This window comes from Culex quinquefasciatus, chromosome 2 (genome assembly GCF_015732765.1).
Source record: "Culex quinquefasciatus strain JHB chromosome 2, VPISU_Cqui_1.0_pri_paternal, whole genome shotgun sequence".
In the NCBI taxonomy this organism is placed as follows: Eukaryota; Metazoa; Arthropoda; class Insecta; order Diptera; family Culicidae; genus Culex; species Culex quinquefasciatus.
In genome coordinates this window covers 121,252,733-121,275,149 of record NC_051862.1, presented here as the reverse complement: position 1 = coordinate 121,275,149, position 22,417 = coordinate 121,252,733, and the positions used below count along the sequence as shown (strand labels likewise).

The following is a 22,417-nucleotide window of genomic DNA, read 5'->3' as shown; positions in this document are numbered from 1 at the left end:
TTACGACCGAAAAATCACTCGAAGTCCAATACAATTTCATTTAAAATTCACAAGAACATCATTGCAAATTCAAATGTATCGCCACGTTAAGTTAACGTGATTTTCTTTTGAATTTACCGCGTCGCGGGATGAATTTTTTTCAAGTGATTTACACGTGACATTCACATGCTAAGTCGTATGGGGCAGAATCATGTGTGAAACATGTGATATTACGATGTGCCTTTCTTTCAGTGCACAACAAAAGCACTAGCTGTCAAATGGTAGCCCATAACAAATCATTGTTTGGGTTTTTGATTTTCAAATTTCCCGCAATTCAAACGATAAATACCTGAAAAAACACATGAATTGTGTTGCTGATGACAAATTCTATCATATCCTTGGAGATTCCATCCCAATATTGGCTGAAAATTCATATCGAAAAAAGTGATTTTTCTGTTTACCTTTTTTTGCTTTTTTTTTCTTTTGGTCGATCAAACAGTGCGCCCGTACACTGTGAATCGGCATTACACATTTTTTCAGTTTGGTTTTACACATTTGCATGGGATTTTTGAGTTTAACCAGGATAACACACTTCGTGTTACCAAAGTAATATGAATAATACTGATTCTGAGTGTTTGTTATCTGAACTTCCAAGATGGCGGCTTCTTCGCTACCCCCTGGGCCGAATCTATGACATTTCCCCGAAACCCTTATTACCGAAGGGACATTTCCCCGAATGCCACTTCCCCGAAAAGACACTTCCCCTAATAGTCATTTCCCCGAATTCCATTTACCCGAATTTCCCATTTCCCCTAATCGTCCACATCCCCGAATGCCATTTTCCCGAATGGGCCACAATCCCGAATGCCACTTACCCGATTAGTCATATCCCTGAATAGTCATTTCCCTGAATGCCATTTCCCCGAACGCGGTCAAGCGAAAATGCCCGGTGCCCCGGAGCGCGCGCGCTCCTGGGCACCGAGCATTTCCGCTTGACCACGTTCGGGGAAATAGCATTTTAAAAGAAAAAAATTGATGACAATTTGTATCACATCAAACAACATATTTAAAGGTACGCCTTGAATGATCAACTTTCTTTTTGGCTTCATTCAGAACAGACGTAGCATTTTAGGGGGATTCAATACAAATTCAAATACAATGAATATTGTTACAGACTTTTTTTATACATATATTCTCAAAAAAATATCTTTAAATAAAATTTGTACCAGCCTTATGTACCTATTTGTCCGATTTTTGGGTTCTTTGACAAAATTCGAAAAAAGACAAATTTCCTTGCAAATTTCTCAAAAACAACATCTAATTATGCGGTTGAATACAAATGTTAATTGAACAAAAAAAATCTAGTACAGTCCCGACTTGATTATCCGAAGCCTTCGGAAAAATTTCACTTCGGATAATCGAAACTTCGGATAATCGAATCACGAAAAAAAAATTTTTTTGATGCCTATTTTTTTATCATCGAGCGTATGTCCCCTAAACTACGTTAAAGTGATTTAGAACTTTTAAATCCAAGGCCAATATGGCGGTGTTGAAATATTGAAAAAAAAAAAAGCATTTTATTATTTAATAGGCAATCAACTATTCAAATTTGACTAAAATGGGGTTGCAGTGCTCAAATTTGATGTTTAAAACAAGAAAAAGAAAAAAAAAACGAAAACAAAATTTTGTTCTTGATTCAATTATTCGAAGTCCCATACAAACCTTCGGATAATCGAAACTTCGGACAATCGAGGCTTCAGATAATCGAGTCTGGACTGTAATTGGGTCCTAAAATTAAGCTTAAATTTGTGATATTATTGTTCAAAACGATAAGGCTTATTTTTCCAAGTACAATGACCCTTTGAACGACCGCAAAGGATTTAAAATGGATTTTTAATTCATTTTTTTAAAATTCAGTTCACGGCCCTTCTTGTCAGAAAAGCTTCTACTTGACAGCTCGTTCCAAGGGGACCATAGTTGATTCATCGAAAAAATGTTGTCTTGTCAATAACTTTTTATTTGCATAAAAATGAAAAAACGTTATCAGAAATGGTTTTTAATCATGTTTCTTACCGTTGTTCATAAAAATTGACAAAGGGCTTTACTACCCAATTGGCGTAAGTGTCACTTCGGGGAAATGGCATTCGGCAAAATGGCCGATTAGGGGAAATGGCATTCGGGGATATAGCCGATTAGGGGAAATGATATTCGGGGAAATGGCATTCGGGGATGTGGCTGATTAGGGGAAGTGGTATTCGGGGATGTGGCCAATTAGGGGAAATGATTTTCGGGGAAATGGCATTCGGGGAAATGAGCTAGACCCCCTGGGCCAACACCACAGCTTCAAAGGAAAAGTGTCAAAAAAACAGCTTTACGAACAGCATAACAAAGGAGAGGGAGCGATTCTTGGGGCTTTTCTTCACCCTCTTTGGCTTGTTTTCGCTGCCGCTGCTGTTTTTTGAAATTTTCCTTGACCGGTTCCTTACCAAGTACGTACACCGCTTTGGTAAAAAAACTGCCACTTTTCGGTAAACCGAAGTGTTCAGCGGTTGAAAATTTGGAAACCTTTACCGAATTCGGAAAAGAATCAAAGTGTGTGTGAACAAAATGACGAAAAACATTGCGCTAAGGTGGAGTAATTCTCACTTTTCCGCCGACGTGCCTTTCAAGTGGCGATGCTATGAAAGGGACTTATTCTATCGCATTTGCTTTTTTCCAAACGGTACCCGGTGACAAAAAAGACCAAACTCTTTGTGATATTTGAAGGCTTTCGGTACATTTCAGACTCTGTATCAACACAGCCGCCCGGGTTTTCCAATAAAAACGCATAAAAGCTATACTTTTAATTTTTGTTTTAATTCACAAATCGCTTTATCCGTCATAGGTCTATGTTTAATTTATTACTTGATTAGAAGCTCTCGCGCTCTCTTTCTCTCTTTTTCTTCTTTTTTTATAATTTCATCCATTTTGTCTCCTCCTTCTTCATCGTCTTTCTTGCATTTCCTTCAAAGAGGCAAGAAAAGGAAGAAAATGTTTTCCGTTTTCCTTGTTTTCACTACATGCCCACCTACAAAAAATCCCCCCCAATTTGCAATCTTTCCGGTTCGACTTCGTTCTTGTTTGCTGCCTTTTTCTTGGTTTAATTTCTGTCACTCGGAATAGGTATAACCGAATATCGATCGTACACGTCTCGTTTGACTGAATAGTTTTATATTGTTTTGGAGATAAGTTGCGTTCTTTCATTCTTTTTTTTTTTTTTCATTTCAGAGCATATAGCTAATTTCTATATATTCATGCGTTTTGATTACCCCAGCCTTTCTTTCGTCGGGATTGACTGTGTGTATAACGAATGCATCTTGTTCGGAGTGTTTTTGTCTTGCATGTTACATACTTTTTATGTTGGATTTTTTTTTTTTTTCATGAACACGGAATGATGAGCTAGTGTTCGTCCAGCCTATGGTATGATTACGTGGATGTTTTTTTTGTTGTATTTTGCTTTTTTATGTATTCAATTTTACGTGAGAGTATGTTCTTTTTTAATTGATATTTTACTTAGTTACAGTCGCTCTTTTCTGATTTGACTTTTTACATGCTAATTTTACGATTTGGTATAGGTTCACTCACTTTCCTAACAATTCATACAGTATTTTTATATACGGCTCGTTAGGTCAACCATCATACAATGATTAATTTCTTTAGTACTTCACAATAAGAATGTGGATAATAAAATGTGTGTGTGTTTGTGGTTTTGAGTTTTAATGTCGTTAAAGAATGTGTGCACCACTGGCGGGCAATGCAAACATAGATACTGGAGTAAACCACGGTAGCAGGTAGGTTCTGTACAGGAGTGTGGTTTTGAAGATTTTGTTTTAAACGATTCACATGACACGATGATGACGTTCGGAATAAGATGATTTTCAAAAAAGTAATTATCAAAAACGGTTTCGCAAAAATGCATTGTTTAATACCAACATTAGAACTATTTAAACGCAAAGATGTTTTCCATGCATACGAAATGACGCTCGTGTCGTTCGTTGATTCAAGTCCAAACTGAGGAAAAAAGATGGACATGAATCAGACTTATTGTAACTCCATTTACTCATGCTCGCTACAATTGAATTAGATTCCACTCCGCATACAAAAGAAGGCGTTCACGGAACAAAAGCAAACCCATCTCGCCCACGCACGTTTGCTTCCCTGTATTTTGGATCTACCAATAAAGTACACAATTCATTTCGCTTTCATGTATTGGAATTGATTCTTCCACGCTCTACGACTACGTGCATTCTCTAGTTCCACTTATTGTATTTGTTTTGCAATAATTTCGATCCAATGTTTTTTTTGTGTCGTTTTAACAGTCTAGGGCCGATTAATTGTTGTTGTTATTCTGTTGCTGGAAAACTCCGTTTCCGTTTTGTGCTGTTGATTTTTTTTTTCACGTAAACCTTTTTTATCGTTGAGGATTTTTTTTTTTTGCAAAAAGAGAAAATCATAAAATACTCTCTCCGGCAGAGTCGCATTTCCGTACATCCCAATCTCTTCTCTCCCATAGACTGAAACTCAAGGTGTTTGCAAACAGAGTTTGTACAGTTTCCGCACTGGTTTCCCACAAACTAAAGTTCACGAAAAAACTATAGCAGCTGTCAAAACTAAGTTTTTGAAATTCCGTCGTAAAACTACTTACTTTTCCTGTCATTCTAGAACGACGAAAAAGCCTACTATCTGTACCAAAACTAACAGGATCGAAAAGTAACCCTTTTCAAAACACTGAAATGGATGCTGAAAATTTGAACTTTTCAACACATGTTAGGAAAAGTTATACTTTTCAACATTTTTTTGATTTAAACGATTCATTGACTCAATGCATGGACATTTGTCCTATAATTCTGTCCAAAGGGTGTTTTTCGGAATTGCAAAAAAACGTTGTATGGAACTCGTTGCAAAACTTGATTTTATTTATTTACGTATTTATCCAAGTACGACTCGTGCTGAAAAAATCCATCTTTTTGCAACTTGTTGCATAACCTACTATTTAATTTTGCATGCAATGACAGAACCAAACTTTTCGGCATACTAAGCAAACGTCAAACCAGTACAAATAAGGCGGAAAATTTGTCTGATCTCTCCAAAGGAGATCTGGAAAGAAACCCGGTAGCAAGTTTGTACTGGTTTGATGTTTGCTTAGTATGCCGAAAAGTTTAATTATTTCTCCGGTGGTAAATGGAAATTCTAGAGTTTTATTCGACAGGTCCTATAAACATAGGGAATCCCATTGCTTATATAAGACCTTTTCAAAAAAAAAATCTCTAGAATTGATCTTTTGCATTCGAACAGAAGAGAAGATTAGCTTGGAGGTTTACAAATCCCTTAAGACAAGCTTATTAGAACGTCCGAATTCAAACAAAACCCTCTCCAGTCTTAATAACTTTGAGTGAGTCATATTGATGCTAGAGCAGAGATAAATATAATAAACTTTGTTCACCCACGAAAGTGAGACTAGGTGAAAAACGACAAAGAAAATATCTTCCGAATTTCCAGAAGAACATGAATTAGTAAACTTTTAAAATCAGTTTTAATAATTTCTTTCGTTTCGTTTACAAACATTGTTCTTGTGCGAAAATGACAGGTCACTCATCGACCTGCAAGTGTAGTTATGAACTGAAAGATCTGCCCGATCATCCAGAATTTTAAAATATAAGTTTTTTTTTTCACCGGTATTTTTCGCATGAGAGAGGAGAGTCTTTAGAAGTACTCTCTCAGTGAGTGTCAAACGTAAAGAAACTCACTTTTTATTGTGATTTAATAAAATGGTTTTAAATGTGTTTAAAAAACTTTAAATTTCTAATGCCATATTCAAAAACATCATTTAGAAAAGTGCAAGTAAGCTGTCAGATATTTGTTTTTAGAATCCATGGTTCGTTAAACAAATTTATTTCATATTTTTCAAATTTGTTTTTAATATAAAATCCAATTTGTAAAATTTTCAAATTTTTGTGTTAATATTTTTTTTTTTGCTTCATTAGACGCAAGTTTTAAGCTTGACGTCATAAGGTTTGCTGGTAGCAGGCCTGGGATGTACCTGCGATATTCCGCGAAGTGGAACCAAAAATGAAATTCCAGTATTCCCTCCGTGTTACTCTGAAGTCAAATGTATTTTGTTTTTCAAATAAGTGCTATATAGTGCATTAAAGCACTTTTATTGTTGTTGATGATAAGTAGGCTATTTTTTGATTTTTTTTTTTTAAAGGTCAAATTTCAATTTTTTGATTTTTGGGTGTTTTTGAAACCGCCTTGAGTCAGGGGTATTAAAAAACACCCAAAAAGCAAAAACTGAAAATTCGGTTTATTGGACCTTATCAAAAAAAATTCCAGATTTGTATTTCGTCACTTTAGAATAACAGGAAAAGTAAATACTTTCAAAAAGGAATTGAAAAAAATATATTTATTTCTTTTAGAAAATCCATGCAATTTATGGATTTGTCTTACACGCAATTTGATAATTTTGAGAAGTAGTTTTTTCTAAATCGAATAGAAATCGAAACCCTAATTTATAATACATAAATTTAGTAAAAGTTTTTAATTGAACCAATTTCTTTCTAAATATTTATGTTAGTCATTATGAAAATTATTGAAGATTATCCAAATGCCGATGAAAGATACAATTACATCAATAATATTATAGTTTTCGTCGTCAATTTTGGTGATAATTTAATTGATTACAAAACTTGCAATCTGGAGAGAATATTTAACGTCTCTTTTAGGAAAATTCAGCATGTCAATTAAAACGTAAGTTAAAAATTGCACTAGTTATCAGTTTCCAAAAGCCAAATAAAAATACACTGCAGATACTCAAAATTTCTGCACTTTCAAATGAGTTTGATGCAGTTGTGAATGCAGTACAGTTAGTCGGTGGTAAATATCAATGTGTTACGCTGAAACAAAAGGCGAAACTCGAACAAAACCGACACCAATAGGTTTCTAGTAAGTTTGTATGTAGAGAGAAAATGTATGACATTTGGTTACATTTGCTTTAAACTGCACTCGCACTGCAGTTTTACTTCTTCAAAATAAGAGAATTGCATTAATAACAAGCATGCAATTTAAAAATGTTTCATTTTGCTAAAATTGCTGGCCGGATTACGAGATTTGCTTTGTATCCACCACATACCACATTACTACAGTTACACTGCTCTCTGCTTTGCTTTTTTTTATTCTTTTGTTAAACCATTCATGTACTATTTTGAACGCCTAGAAGCTGCACCATTGTATTTTGAGTTGTTTGTTTTTTTATGTAATGTAATCTGTGTAAGTGCTTCTTTTTCCTCTATTTCAAAGCGGGAGTTTAATATATTTGATATATTTTTATGCCTTTTTAAGAAAAGCATGATTGGGATTTTTGTTCTATTTGCGATACATGTTTTGTTTTTTGTTGTGAGGAATAGATGTATGTAATAGGTTGCCTTGCTGAGTAGGATGAATATTTTCTCACGATTTATTATAAAGAGCGCTCTCTCACACTCATGGTGTTCGAAAAGAGCTGTCTTTCCCATTAGAACACCATCGGATAAAACAATTAAAATTTCTCTTTTGTTTAGCTTAGAAAACAGAAAATATGTAACTCTGGACAATCGCTGACTGTCTTCCCCGAAGGCTTGGCAAGACGCGATCCGTGTCGTCCTTCGGTCGATTGATGAATAAATAAATATATCAAACAAGGGACATTTAGCTTGCAACAGTATTTCGAGGGTTGTTCAAAAAATGGTTCTGCCTTAATTAGTCTTTTTCTTTTGTCTAGCTTAATGTTACATACGCCCCCGGTCGTGAGTGTATGTTGCCTTTTTTGCGTTATAAATAAAAATGATAAAAAAAACGCACACGCTTACCTAACAGCAACAGCTTAGGTTCCGTTGGCCTTCGGCAGGGGCCGCACCAAGTACAGCTTCTCGCCCTGCTTGTTGGTGTAGATGGGTGCTCTTTGGTAGTGGTCCACCAGCTGGTCCAGCGTGTGGAACTTTCGCTGTCCGATGCAGTACATGTTACCCTCGACGTGGACGCGGAAGTGCTTGTTGCGGCCGGGCGCTTTCAGCGACACGGAGTAGTCACCGAGCTAAAAAGGGACAAGGGAAACGGAACATTCAAATAACGAGCTCGGTATGTGCTTCTGACATAGGACTACGAAGGATAGCATTGCACTGGATCAGGTTTCAGGGTTTCCGGTTATCCAAACTATGACTAATTTCTAGTCTGGATTACTGATAGGTTTTGTAGTCGGCATCGTAATCAACAGCACTGATTTCTTGGTGGAAGCTTACACGTGTGATCACCAACTTTATGTTCGAGTTTAAGATCCGTAGTTTAGCACGTAAGCTGATTTGGTTTAATCGCCACAAGGCCACGCCACGCCACGATGACCTGCAAAGGCACCTTTGACTTTCTTGATCCGCGTGGATATGTCAAGGTTGGTACCACCACCAGGTGCAATCTGGCTACCAAGATACTGGAAAGTGTCGACCTTCTTAACTTATGAACCAGGTACTATGGAGCTTGAAGTAGCCCGGTAGCCTGATTCCTGCCGTCGAAGAGACTCGTCGATCTTAGATATGATCCTGACAAGACAACATTGCAGAGAACTTTCAAAGTTATGCACAGTTGGTTTATGCCACGCCCGTTGTTGGTGCGATCCCTCTTGTAGGGAACCTTCAATAAAATTTCCTGCATACAGTGTTCCAGATTTTGCTGAACAGTCGATCAAACATCCGAGTTGAGTACTGGACGACATATTTGAGCATTTCTGTGGAGATCTGAACTATTTTTGGCACTTTTACAGACTTCATACGCTTAAGGACCCCTTCAATCTCGCTAAAGGTAGGGAGACTGCCACTATCCAACACAATGCCTTTGCTTATGGGCATATTGTCCTTAGCGTCCTGATACGTGTAGGCATAATTTTTGGAGATTAGCCAGAGACCAAACTATTTCAGTTGAGCATTTGCAATAAAATGAACTCCGCAAGATCTGCAACGGCTTCGTAAGAATATCTGCCAACATCTTCTCAGTCAGACTGTCGGACAGTACTGCAGATCGATCATCTTCATCTTCTTGTTGCTCTTGTTGCCGTCCACGAGCTTGATGCAGCTTTGATTGTCATCGTAGATCGGCACAGCTCTGCATCCACGTACATCTCCAGTCCTGCACCGGTAGATCCCAAATGCAGTTCGTGGTCGCTCGTCCCCAGCAGGTAGCGTAGCATTCGCTTTGCCTCTTGCCAATTCAGCTGCGTCGGACGACTCTACTTTTGAGCAAGAATCGATGTGCTAACTGTGCAGACCTCCGATCAAGCTCAGATAATCGGTGTTGTTAGGTAGCTGATAGTTCTCGCTCAGAGACCGAACTACTGCTGTTGAGTGTTTGCAATAGAATGAACTTCATGTTGGACTGTTACAGCTCCGACTCCCCTATACGTAGTCTACTATGATCAGATCTTCGTCGACTTTCATTACATAACCGTACCCATCGAAACGTAGCGATCTGCAGTTCCATGTTCCGAGTTTCCAATCGGTGTCCCTTTCGAGCCCATGTCTGTGCCGTAGTCCTAAGCCGTCCATTGCTGCAAAAAGTAAAGAACCAATACTCACATTTGTTTCACTATCCCGAATGAGATAGTCGCCGTCGTGGCCGTGCGTGTTCAGCACCGTGTCGCACTGACTCCGCGTGATGGCACCGTAATACCAGCTCTTGCCGGTAAGCGGCGGCCGGTCCAGCTGCTGGGAGTTGTTGTTGTTGCTGTTGGCCGAGCTCGAGTTGTTGTTGTTGGTGGCCTGGGACGGGTCGTTCGGCCGCCGGTCCAGCGAGTCGGGCCCGCTGCCGTTGTTGCTGCGGTACGGCTGGGCCAGATACTCGGACAGCTCCTGGAGATAGTTGCGCGGCACCAGGCCGATCTGACCGTTGTTGTTCCGGGCCTTGTACCTGCAAAGGGGGGTATTGTGGGTTGAGCGGGGGATTTGCTGGTTGTACGGGAGGGGATACTTACCACTCGGGATCTGTGACGGGTCGATCCAGGATCTCCAGGCGATCGCCCTTCTCGAAGGACAGCTCCGTGTCGTTGTTTGAGTTGAAAGAGTACAGCGCGACCACAATGTCCAGCACGTTTTCCGCCATGGCGTACGTGTGGACCGTGTCGTCTTCGGTTTCTTCCGTAGTGTAGTTGCTGGGGAACCAGCCGGTCGCGGAACCGCTCTGGCCACGCCACCAGCCGTCGTTGGACTTTTCCAGAATCAGTATTCGCGTTCCCTTGATCAGCGAGAGCTCGTCCTGCTGTTGCGCTTGGTAGTTATACTTTACTATGGCAGTTCCTATGGGTGTGGAAGCTGGAAGGAGGAACGGCCGTTAGATATTCGTCAAGAACATGCGCCGGAGAGAGAGAGATGAGGCAATCTTACCAACGGCTTCGGAAGGATCCGGCGGCAGTCGCCTGCTCATGGTCGGGCTGTCCACCTGCCGCGAGGGGGAACAGTTTGGAAGAGTTTTGCTGCCGGAGGAGCCCTTCTTCACTTTCTTCTTGAAGCTATCGAACAGCGAAACCGACTTCTTCTCCTTCTTAACGTAATTGCTCGGGACGTATCCCGACTGGTTGTGGGAGTTCTGGACGCGCCACCAGTGTTTGCTGTCGTCCAGCAGCAGATAGCGTTCGTTTTTCCTAAGATCCAACTCCTGGGCACCTTGTGCGGCGTAATCGTACTTGGCTACCACGTAGCACACATCCTCTGTGGAAAAATTACCAAAGAGTAAGTCATGTGAATAAACCGGTAACATCTCCAACACACTTACCTTGCTTGATGCTGCCTGCCATTTCGAGATTTTTAATGTAATGACAGAGCTTTGTTCGTAGAAAACCACTTTCTCTTCAGATCCAACTATTCACTTACAAGCTAATGACTAAGATTCTGTGTCTGGTTATCAAAATTGATCAGTGTTTGCAGTTTTACATCTATGTTCTAGCTACTTTTCCAAGACCGAAGGAATCCGGCTCATTCTACAATTCGGTCGTGATCTGCTGCGTACGATCATTGTTTCAACATTGTTCTAGTTGTGATGCGTTGTTTCGTAATGGTCTGAAAAAGAATATAAAAAAAACAATAATTAAAGAGATTGAATCAAATAAGCTCAAGTCCGGAATGGGTTGTAATGACATCATGTGTGCAGACCCGACTGTCCAAATAAACGTAGAAAGGTCAAGAGAAGTACCACATTCGTAGCCGAAACAGCTTGAACGTGACAAAACAATAACAAAATGAAGCTCACTTGTGATAATGATGTGTTCCATTCTTGAGCACATTAAACGAGACCACCTCCTGATATCTCCAACTACTTGTTTTACAAGCCCCAATCTAAAACAATCATTACTCCCAACCCTTTTCCTACGAACCCACACTTGAAGCACTACTCAAGGGATCAATACTGGTGACAACAACCTCTTCCACGAATTAGCAAAAAGAGGAAGACGAAAGAATAAAAATCATCACAACAGCCCAGGCCGCTCAGTAACACAGTAAAAGGACGAAAAAATATCCACCCCAAGTTTTACACAGCAAATAAACAGCAAACTAGCCTCCCGCCGCTCACACACATACCATGAAGGAAGCAGACACGCGACACACAAGACACGGGGGCGCGTTAAAGTGCAACGCCGCCAACCCCGGCAGGACAATATATTTACCTCTTCTCTCTGATGCTTCTAAAAGGGTAGCAGCAGTACTAGAGCCATAGAGACGGGTGCACTTCAGCTAACCTGCTCAAACGGAGATGGCCGGTGAATGGGCAGTGTTGCCAGCGTTGCATGGTTTATTTAGTGAATGGATAATGAAGCAGCGATCATTAGCAGGTTTTAGAAAAAATAGTCTAAAAAGTTTAATGAATCGCATAACCCTTAATTTTAACATATAAACAGCTGTGTACAAATAATAACCATTAGAAGTCCTTCCTACAAAATCGCTTCTCGGCAATCTGATCAGCATAGCATTGGTGTGTCTACCTGTAGTTGTTACTCCGTTATTGACCAGGGCCTCCGAAAATTACTCCATGGACCACAGATGAAAAGTAGGAACCACTTTGCAACTTTCAAAGGACACTATCATGCTGATCAATCACGGTGCCGTCCACGACCAGTAGTAAGATCACGGGGAAGTGGATAGGAATGTTTGTCCGATACTTGGGTGATGAAGATTGTTAAATCGGCTGCGTCTTTGACAATATACAGGGTTGTTACGGAAAAGTCGAGAAAAAATCCGCGCCAGATCCGCGCCGACCCCAAAACCCAATCCGCGCGAAATCCGCGCCATATAAAAAAATCGCGACAAACATAGAAGAGAGTAACATAATGAATGAAATTTTAAACGAAAAAAGAATAATACAGAAGGCATTTGGATCAGTACCGTTGATCAGTTGTGGATTCATATCGCACCTGTACCAAATGGAATCTTTTTTGCCATTTCTGAAACAATATTAGCATTTTTTACAACACTTTAAATATCGTTGCTTTAAAAACAAATTCAGAAAAATAATTAAATTCGAAAATTTTTAAAAATTAAAGCCATAAAATAAATCACCAAATTATAAAATCTAGGTATTTAGTGCTTGATAATTCTCGCCAAAACTTTACTCTGGAAAATCGAAACACGAAATTTCTATTATTTTCTTCTCTAAATTTCTCTAAACTAAAATATGAATCCGAAAATGATCCAAACTAAGAAAATGGCAAAAAAATAATTTATTAATTAAATAATTTGATAATTTAATAATTTAATAATTTAATAATTTTAAAATTTAATAATTTAATAATTTAATAATTTAATAATTTAATAATTTAATAATTTAATAATTTAATAATTTAATAATTTAATAATTTAATAATTTAATAATTTAATAATTTAATAATTTAATAATTTAATAATTTAATAATTTAATAATTTAATAATTTAATAATTTAATAATTTAATAATTTAATAATTTAATAATTTAATAATTTAATAATTTAATAATTTAATAATTTAATAATTTAATAATTTAATAATTTAATAATTTAATAATTTAATAATTTAATAATTTAATAATTTAATAATTTAATAATTTAATAATTTAATAATTTAATAATTTAATAATTTAATAATTTAATAATTTAATAATTTAATAATTTAATAATTTAATAATTTAATAATTTAATAATTTAATAATTTAATAATTTAATAGCAGGCCAAGTGCGAATGATGCTGATGATACCTCTTCAGTTGACGCTCAGGCGAGGAACATCCTGGAAGGAGCGTCACTGACTACGTCCGTAGTCCTGTTAGATCATACTTGATCAAGACAGTATAGCTCTGGTTCCTTGCAAGTGTCCTATTTTCTTACCTCCACGTTGGCTTGGTTTTCATGATGACCTAGCTGGTGGCCTGTGGAAACGGATCGTAAACCTTTGACCACCGCGGGTCAAAGTCGAGACGGCTAAAAGAAAGGGGTGCGACAATGTGGGAAAGGGAAGTAATTTGTGATTGTAGACGGTATTGTTTTGATTCGCAGTATGTTGAGTCAACTGCTGTGGATGTACCTGAAACATCGCACAACGGGGTTTCTCTTCTCTTCATTCTCAGCTACCACCTATCTTCTGTTTATTTTGTTTCACTGATTTTCTAACGCGGCTTCTGTTTACTATCCTCCATTTGATTTCGATTCTACTCATTTGATTCTCTTATTTCTCAACTCTTTTTCTGCTTTTCCCTTAATTTGGCAGCGATGTCAATTTTGTTTATCATGTGCCTTTTCTTAATTTATCTATTTGAATAATTTTTCATCTGCCCTATAAATTGCCCTCAATACAATCTAACCTTGTTTGTTTCTCTATTTATTAATTATTGTTAATTTCTTTATCTACTTCATAAATTACTACCTTTCTTTTACTATTGATTCTTCAAATAGTATATTTCATTCACTGTCCATTGTTTTCAATCTTCACCCTTTTCTTCAAACAAATGAGGTTCGAGCCCTTACTCAATTTTTAGAGTGATCAAAGAATTAACACAAATATTACTATTGTACTTTTGAAAAACTTTTATAAAATGCTTAAGACCAAAAATTGTAACAAAACATCGCGACAAAAGAAATAGCAACATAAAAACACGACTCAACACTAGGAAAGATTTCAGGAGAAAACAAAACACAGTAAAATAACAACTAGTTTTTGAATTCAAACTAAAAATAAAACAGTTTTTGCTTTAATGAAAGTTGTTAGGCACACTTTAAATGGTTAGGCGCTTATACTTACATCAAACCCTACGTAATGTACCACCCCCGGCCGAGTTAAAATGCGTAACCGGAAAAGAAGGTGTGCATGCCTGGCACGAACACTCAAAGCGTGTTCTAGCGTGCTGCTCGTACTGACTCAGAGCAAGGGTGAGATGTAGGTGTAAGGGCAGTGTGTGTTCGTCGGGAACCTAGTGCATAAGATCGGTCAAGGCCCGTTCTTACACTGAAAATTGCGAATTGCGAATTTATAATTTAATAATTTAATAATTTAATAATTTAATAATTTAATAATTTAATAATTTAATAATTTAATAATTTATTAATTTAATAATTTAATAATTTAATAATTTAATAATTTAATAATTTAATAATTTAATAATTAAGAAAATTAATAATTTAATAATTAAGAAAATTAATAATTTAATAATTTGATAATATAATAATATAATAATCAAATAATTTAAAAATTTAACAATTTTATAATCAAATAATTTAATTATCTAATAATTTAAAAAATTTATAATTTGATAACTTAAGAACTTTCCTTAAAAATTAAAAAATAACAAAAATCAATTGTAGCATTTTCGTAATTTTTCAATTTAATAATTCGTACTTTTTTACGTTTTTTAAGTCTGTAAGTTTTGACAATTTCAAATTATGAATTCTAATTTTTTTATTATTTGAATATGTAAATTCTGAAATTTCAAATGGGGAAATGTTCCATTCGAGCAGTTTTTGCTTTTTACTACAATGTATTTTTTATGGAGCGAAATGTCAAAAACTGCTCGACTGTGGGTGCTCCATTGGGAGTAGAATCAATTCTACCTAAATCAGAGTGGCAACAGAATTTTTGTTTTTTTTTTTTTAATAAACCAAAAATTTAAATTTTTATATTGAAAAACATAGAAAATCTAAAAAGTTTCACAGCTTCAAATTTTTAAAATTCTGTAATTTTTCGAATTTTGTTCTTTTGATTTTAATAAAATTTGATATTTATTTGAATTGTAAGGCAGATGTTTTAAAAATAATGAGTTGTAATGTTATGTTGAATTTATATAACAAATCTCAATACATTAAAAAAATCGCTTCTTGAAGATTATTTCGAAGTTTCATATTAAGAAAAAAAAACAATCAATAATTTTTAGAACAAAATTTTCTTCATTAACAACTTCTTAGAAACTGATATTTTCGCACTCAACGAAAAAGAATTAATTTATTTAATTCCTAATAATATTTTTCTTTGTAATTTGAAAGAAATTCTATCGTTCTCAATTATTTTGTTTATCAAATTGATATCCGCGCGAAATCCGCGCCTGAGCAAAATTAGCCAGCAAATCCGCGCCAGATCCGCGCGATACGCGCCATCCGCGCCATCCGCGCGATCCGCGCCGTCCGTAACAACCCTGAATATAGTACCAAAGGATATACTTAAAAAGGCTTGAATAAAAAGAGCTTTGCTCGTCATAGAACGGATAGTTTGATGAGTTATTACTGAAACAGCTAGTTAGAATAGTTGCAAGAAATGATTGCCTCTATCGAACTTGAAAGAAATGGGACACCGCATAAACTTATGTGATGTTATTGAAAACAATAACATAGACGAACGAAACCTTCCAATCAACGATGATTAAATAAGGACTGATTTTATCACTGCTAGCAAGAAAAAAAGGCTCCAAAATAAAAACACGATGCAGATGAACATGCAAAAACAAGACTGGGCGTCTCCACGAACACAGCACAAAGAGAACACCACAAAAAATTAACTTCCCGGCACTGCTGCTTGCACGATACTCAATCACTTCTCGGCAATCTGATTGTAGAGAAAGATTACAGGGATTAGAAAACCAAGTTGTGATGGTTTGAGAGATTTTCCAAAAGTGCAAGTTTTTTTTTAGCGGAGGGAGATGGGACAGCTAGGGTCAAGTTAGTGCAAGTCCGGTTGTGTCGCCTTGGCGATCCCCAAGTTGAAGTTTCAATCGCTTACGGCCGCATCTTCTCATCGTCCTTTTATTGTTCGTCTTCCTTCCTTGTGGTGTAAGCTGCTTTCTTTGGTTGTTCTTGTTTTATTTCTTGACCCTTGATCTGGAACTGGTTCGAAAAGAACAGAAAAAAGACAGCAGTATCTTCCGAAAATAGACAACCATAAAAATGACAACAATAAAATTTCGTCGCTCATCGTACACAGCAACTTTCTTTCACTGAATTTCAGTAAAAATTTACTGAAATCTGCACTACTGAATCTTCAGCAAGTTTTTTAGTAAATAGTAAATTTCCGAGATTATTTCTCATCCATGTTTTCGCGAGGAAAAAGAAGTGGGAAAGTGAAAAAAAGAGAAATGGTCTGCCAGTTCAGCAAAAGATCGCGTTGCAGAAATTCCTAAGAACAATAAAAATGCCTTTATGTATCACTATATACGATTGCCAAACACAAAAAATAACAGGAATCTACTTCCGGCCGCAGCGAAACTGAGATCCGATTTGTTCGGACAAGGATAAAAACTCGACTTCCAACGGCACGCTTCGAGAACAAACTAAAATGGCGACCAAATAGACTGGCAGAGAAAATGTCAGAAACATAAATAGACTGACAGAAATGTTATCCCTTTATCCTCCATCCGCCACCCGGAGGCACGCGCCGTAGGGCTGCCAAAGTCCTGACGACCCACAGGACCTGGGAAAACCAATCTTATCGTCCCTAGCTTTCATCATCAAAGCCCACGGCAAAACTGCAAGTTTTTTTTTTTTAATGAAATGCTCAAGTTAAGATCAAGTTGGGTGGGATAGCAAATGATCTCAACACCCTAAATGGAAGCTGCAATCTGAGTGATAGACAAAATGACTCTACACAGGATTTTGTAAGAGCGCCTTGACATGAAGTAAGAGAGGAACGCATGGGATCGAAAGATATCTGCTCGTAATCCTTCCATGCTACAAAAACTGTGCATGGGTGGGCCATCCAAGGAAAAAGTTGATTAAAGTATTTTTTCTATATCGATGTCTTGAGGGAAGAGCCCGATTTTCTTTTCATCCGCATTGATCATTTCATAATCCTGATTTCCTGAACTTCTTTTGCTTTTCCTACCATCTGTCTCTTTTATGTCCTTGTAAAAAGATTTATTTATCCATCTGCGTTAACATACTGCCTTCTAATTTTCCTTCTTGTTTTCCACATTTTTTTCTACACTTAATGCCTGTATTTGTGAGGAGATATTGCTTGCTCTCCATCCGCATTGACCTTTTCTCATCAAATTGTTCGCTCTACAGCATTGCCATTGGCGCTTTCTAATGCAAGATTCCTACTCAAAACTAGGTATCCGATCCGGAGGCTTGATGGGTGAGGCAATCCAATTTTTACACGACCAGCAAATCTACCGAGGCTGGGTCTTTACCAGGGAGACGCATACCAAGCTTGCCATTAACTACCGACCCCGATAACATTATCAATTGCGCCAATTATTGTGCAGGATCAAGTCCGTAAAATTTTAATCGATCAGTTCGATGATGCATGAAGTAAAAATCGGCGGGAAATACGAGCTACGAGACAGTTGAAGAAGATCCAGCAGACATGAAAGGGACACTTTTTGAAATTTTTTTTTTGAAATTAAATATCTTTATTGAACTTTCTTATAATAATTACATTTCTTTTACATGCTAAGTGGTATGGCCTAATGCTCTTCATCTTTGTTGTATTTTTCGTTTTATTATTAACTGATCACATTTATATTATTTATTTCAAATTGTTTTACATTTTTGCATTGAATTGAATACATTTGGGTAAAAAAATCACTTAAACAACTAATCCTAACCTAAAACTAAAAAAATAAATCCATTGAAATATTCAAAATCACTAGAACGAGTAAACTACGAACTGTATTTTAAGATGAATGCTCCAAGAGTTCTTACTTGTTCCTGGCGAGTTTTGCACCCACGCAGAGTTGTTGTCATCTCGATGAAAATGTTCAGAAGTTCTTGTGGTGAAAACAGGTCACTACTGCCTTCACCCGTTGATGTTGGTTGGTTTTCCCTCGGTTGCTGACTGAAGCCAGGAGGTGTTGTATTCTCTGCAACTTTTGGCCGCTGATTCAACGGCAATGGCTGCAGATTTGGAACCACACGAGTAGATCCTGCTCCTGGTGACGCCAAAGCAGGAAAATCCACGTCCGTGTATGCTGGTGGTGTTTTGCGACGATTTGGTTGGTGCCTCGTCGTCGCTTGCTGCCGAATTTTTACAAACTCAGCACGTTTTGGGCAGCTTCGATTCTTGGTAGAATGGTCGCCGCCGCAATTGAAGCATTTCGCTTCGATGTTCTCGTTGATTGTTTCGCAAGCTTGAGTTTTGTGCTCACCTCCGCAGGTTGCACAACGACTCTTGATGAAACAGTTCCTTCCACCATGTCCAAACTGCAAGCAGTTCGAACATTGCGTCACGTCACGGTGCACTGGACGATAACGTTCCCAAGTCACGATGATGTTGAAAATTGCCCGAACTGCTTTCAGCTCAGACGGCGTTGTCGATCCTTTCTCGAAATGAACCAGGTACAGTTGATCACGATACTTGATGTCCTTGTTGTGTCTCGTCATCTTGAAGACTTCAATCACGTTCAACTTCAGAGATTTGAGCTCTTCTTTCAACACATTCACATCCATGTCGTACAGGCCTCTGAGGACCTGTTTCATAGGGCGTTTACCTGGATCGTCATGGCTGTAGTATTCAATCTTTGTGTTGTTCAGGAAATCCCGAACGTAGTTGTAATCCTTTCTGGTAGGTAGCAGAATTTTGAGTCCATCAGCACACAAGCGAATGGAAGCTCGTAAAGCACCAGATTTGATAAACCCGGTCAGCCACTTTCGCACCGAGTCCGATGACGATGTTTTCACGAAAATGGGTGGCAACTTTTCCCGTCGTTCAAATTCTTCCTTCTCGCTCACATCCACAGGGAGGGTAGCAAACTGGTTTCCAGACGAATTTTGAGCGTCCTTGCTCAAACTGCCTGGCTTTGCAGGTAGCGCTTCGGCATTCTTTAGCTTCTTCAAATCTGCCGATCCTGCTGGTGAGGACCGCCTCTTTTTCTTGCCGTGAGGCATTTTTGCACTTTTTAAGCACTTTTCAGGAGCTAATATCCAGGAGTACCTCACTGATCGGTGGTCCACAAGGGAATGAAAGGGACACTTTTCCAGTCTTTCTACCTTTTACATCTTTCATTTTCCAATCAATTTGAATAGAGTTCAGGCGAAATGATCGGGTTGTCGCAAATAAAGGGTTTCAAGATGTTCCTGGATTCTGGGTTTCTGGACAACGTGGATTTTTTAAAGAATGTCGGATCGTGAGCGAGTGAGCATAATCGATTAAGTTCCAAAAGACGATATGGCTGGATCGAGAAATATAAATTGAAGAAAATCACAGGTCCTAAAGGTGCTTACCGTTACATTACGAATGCAGTGACTATATTTTACTTAAAACCTGACGGAAAGGGATCCATTTTTTTCTGGTAATCTAACTTCCCTATTTGGACGAGCCGTATCCTAAAATCGATCACTAGGGGAACAGCATCTAATTCCAGCGGTCCTCTAATGTTGGCAGGTCAGAACTTTGACATTCAATTAATGCTTATCAAAACGTTTCCAACTGAACTCGAGTGATAAATAGCTCAATAAGAAGTGAGCAAGCAAATCTATTAAAAGTTTTGCAAAATTAGTTGTTTAAATAGTGAAAATCGGCAAATTGAATGGAGTTAGGAGCGAGTGCATAACCTGCCAAACATACGACAATTTCTCTTAGTTCGGTTTACAAAAGTCAGGGAATAAACTCTGTAATTAGCTCGTGAGGCGGAAGCGTTTCCATAGGGTCTAGGGTCGCTTGGTTCGGTCATTTGCCACCCAAGCAAGTTTCATAACATTATTATAAGAACAACCCCCTAATACCTCTCTTGTAAATTTCTGAATACAAACGAAAAGGTACTAAATTTAGCAGGGAACATTGTGTCCAGTGTGAATATTCAATTATCCTTACCGTGTACCAAATCTGGTATCTTCATTAGGCAACTTTTTACAGCATATCGTTTTTTTCTTTTTCGCAAACACCCAACTTTTCGACAAAAACAACAACACTCACTTTTATGTTTATGCACCCCTTCGCGTGATGATCCGGTGCGTCCGCACCGCTGGCTGTGTGCGTGTGCGCTCTCTCCCCCTTTCACTCACACTAACGCAGCCCGCGTACACCGCCCCGTCTGCTAAAAGCTGAAAGCTGTCCGAACCTTTTTTTTCCTTCCTCCTTTCTCTCTTGAAGGGGGGTTTGGCTAAAAATAAAATCCACTTTTCCGGCTCGAATTTCACTCCCCGTCCACGGTGGACCACTTCCGGCCGTAGTTGCACTCCCGTTCCGCCGAGCGATGCACCTGTCGCGACCCGACGCGCCCCGATTCAGTCGGAAAAAATCGAATTTGGTAGCAGGCCTCGAAAAATCACTTTCGCGACGGCTATCGTGGAAAAAGTTCTGGCTGTCAAGTCAAGGTAGGTGAGCGAACAAGGTCGGGCGGAGTGGTTGATGTGTTGGTGCAGGGAGTGACGTCGTAACGGTGTGAACCGACCAAGTTTTGACAAAGTGGCGTATGTCTGGTTGGATTATTTTGGTATTTTTTGTTACACCATATTTACAAAGCGGATTCGTTAATTCGAATGGAACTGCATTCGAATGAGCGAATCTAGATTCGCTAATTGGAACGACTGACAGCTGTCAACCACGTCTGCACGTGCTGGGAAATCTTCGAACAACGAAATTGAAATGTCAATATCAGTTTGACATCTGATACACTCAACCCCGATGGTTTGACACCAACTGTTGTCAAACGAACGGGGTCACTTTTTAGTTTGAAACCTCTTTTACACGGAGTTCACACACACTACCAAACGTTTGTTTTGAAATTGTGCGTGAGTTTTTAGTTTGACTTTGACCAACCAACGGGGTACAAACTGAAAAAGTGTCAAACGAAAAAGTGACCGACATTCGAATCAGCGGACATTCTAGGTAGCGAAACTCGGTATAACGAATCCGCTCTGTAGTCTCATTTCTTCGGCAAAAAATCTCATATTACGTATCGCAAAAAAAAAAAATCGGATTTAAGACACCCTGTCCCCCTCGTAATAAAATTTCCATACACATTCTAAAAAATTCATATGGAGCGTAACACGGCCTCCGAACCCTCCCCCCAACTACGTTTCGTAATAAAAGAACGCTCCCTATGTTCCACGATTTTATCAGAAACCAAAGCCGTATATGGTCGTGCGTATATGTAATATATTGGTTCACTTGATCGTGGTATTTAGATTTTCTTGAAATATTTCGTTTGCATCGTACAGTAAAAAAAAAATCTTACTGATACTTATCTTACTGAAACTCAACCAAGATTATCAGTGTAACAAGCATGCTCGGTTTTTAGAGTTTTGATTACTCTTTCTTAATTTTACTAAAACCGAAAACACCAAGGAAAACACCTCTAAGAACCATACCCCTTGATCTTTGCAGCTGACACAGCATGCACTACCCCACGAATAAATTTATCTTGATGGGCAAGTGACATTTTGGCTGCGTACCGTGACGACCAAAGTGAAAAGCTTGCTGACGGAAAAGCTTTTGAGGAAGCTCACCGGCTAAATGCACGTTGATGTGATTTTATCCAGAATAGGAGTTAGAAATTGAATTTTGCCTCTATTTTTAGGTAATTTAAAGCGAACTTGTGGACAAGGGGTTGGAAACTCTTAGAGCTATAATTATTATGTTACCCAGTATATCAAAATATATGTTAGTATACTTATTATTTCCTTTACATATTTCCAGTATACTTACCAATATACTGAGAGTATCTTAATATACTAACCGTTTATTGCTTTTCGGTTAGTATACTAACAAGTATACTGGAATATCGTTAGTATACTCAGTTTTCCTAAGTAATATTAGAGTTTCCAGCCCCTTGCTTGTGGATTGTTTTGAATTACACTGATAATCAACATTACACACTGTTCAGTTCACTTTTACACACTTGTATGGGATTTTTCAGTTCAAGTATGATTACACGAAAGTGTGTAATCATACTTGAACTGAAAAATCCCATACAAGTGTGTAAAAGTGAACTGAAAAAAAGTG

At 38.0% G+C, this 22,417-nt stretch overlaps 1 protein-coding gene across 5 annotated transcripts; it reads right to left on the bottom strand.

Moving 5' to 3' along the window:
* Positions 1–7,181: 7,181 nt before the first annotated feature.
* On the bottom strand, positions 7,182–20,778 carry LOC6034118 (cytoplasmic protein NCK1). 5 transcript variants are annotated; one of them, XM_038257475.1, is made up of 7 exons: positions 20,285–20,778; positions 10,807–11,090; positions 10,419–10,742; positions 10,010–10,346; positions 9,615–9,945; positions 7,863–8,086; positions 7,182–7,656 (listed from the first exon to the last, which is right to left on the bottom strand). In XM_038257475.1, exons 2-6 carry the CDS (start codon positions 10,826–10,828, stop codon positions 7,877–7,879), a joined length of 1,224 nt encoding a protein of 407 aa, XP_038113403.1. In that variant the 5' UTR covers positions 10,829–11,090; positions 20,285–20,778; the 3' UTR covers positions 7,182–7,656; positions 7,863–7,876. The 5 variants fall into 5 exon arrangements, with proteins under 5 accessions (XP_038113403.1, XP_038113399.1, XP_038113400.1 ...); XM_038257471.1 differs by having other exon boundaries at positions 7,182–8,086; XM_038257472.1 differs by having other exon boundaries at positions 7,182–8,086; positions 20,387–20,778.
* Between the last annotated feature and the right edge of the window lie 1,639 nt (positions 20,779–22,417).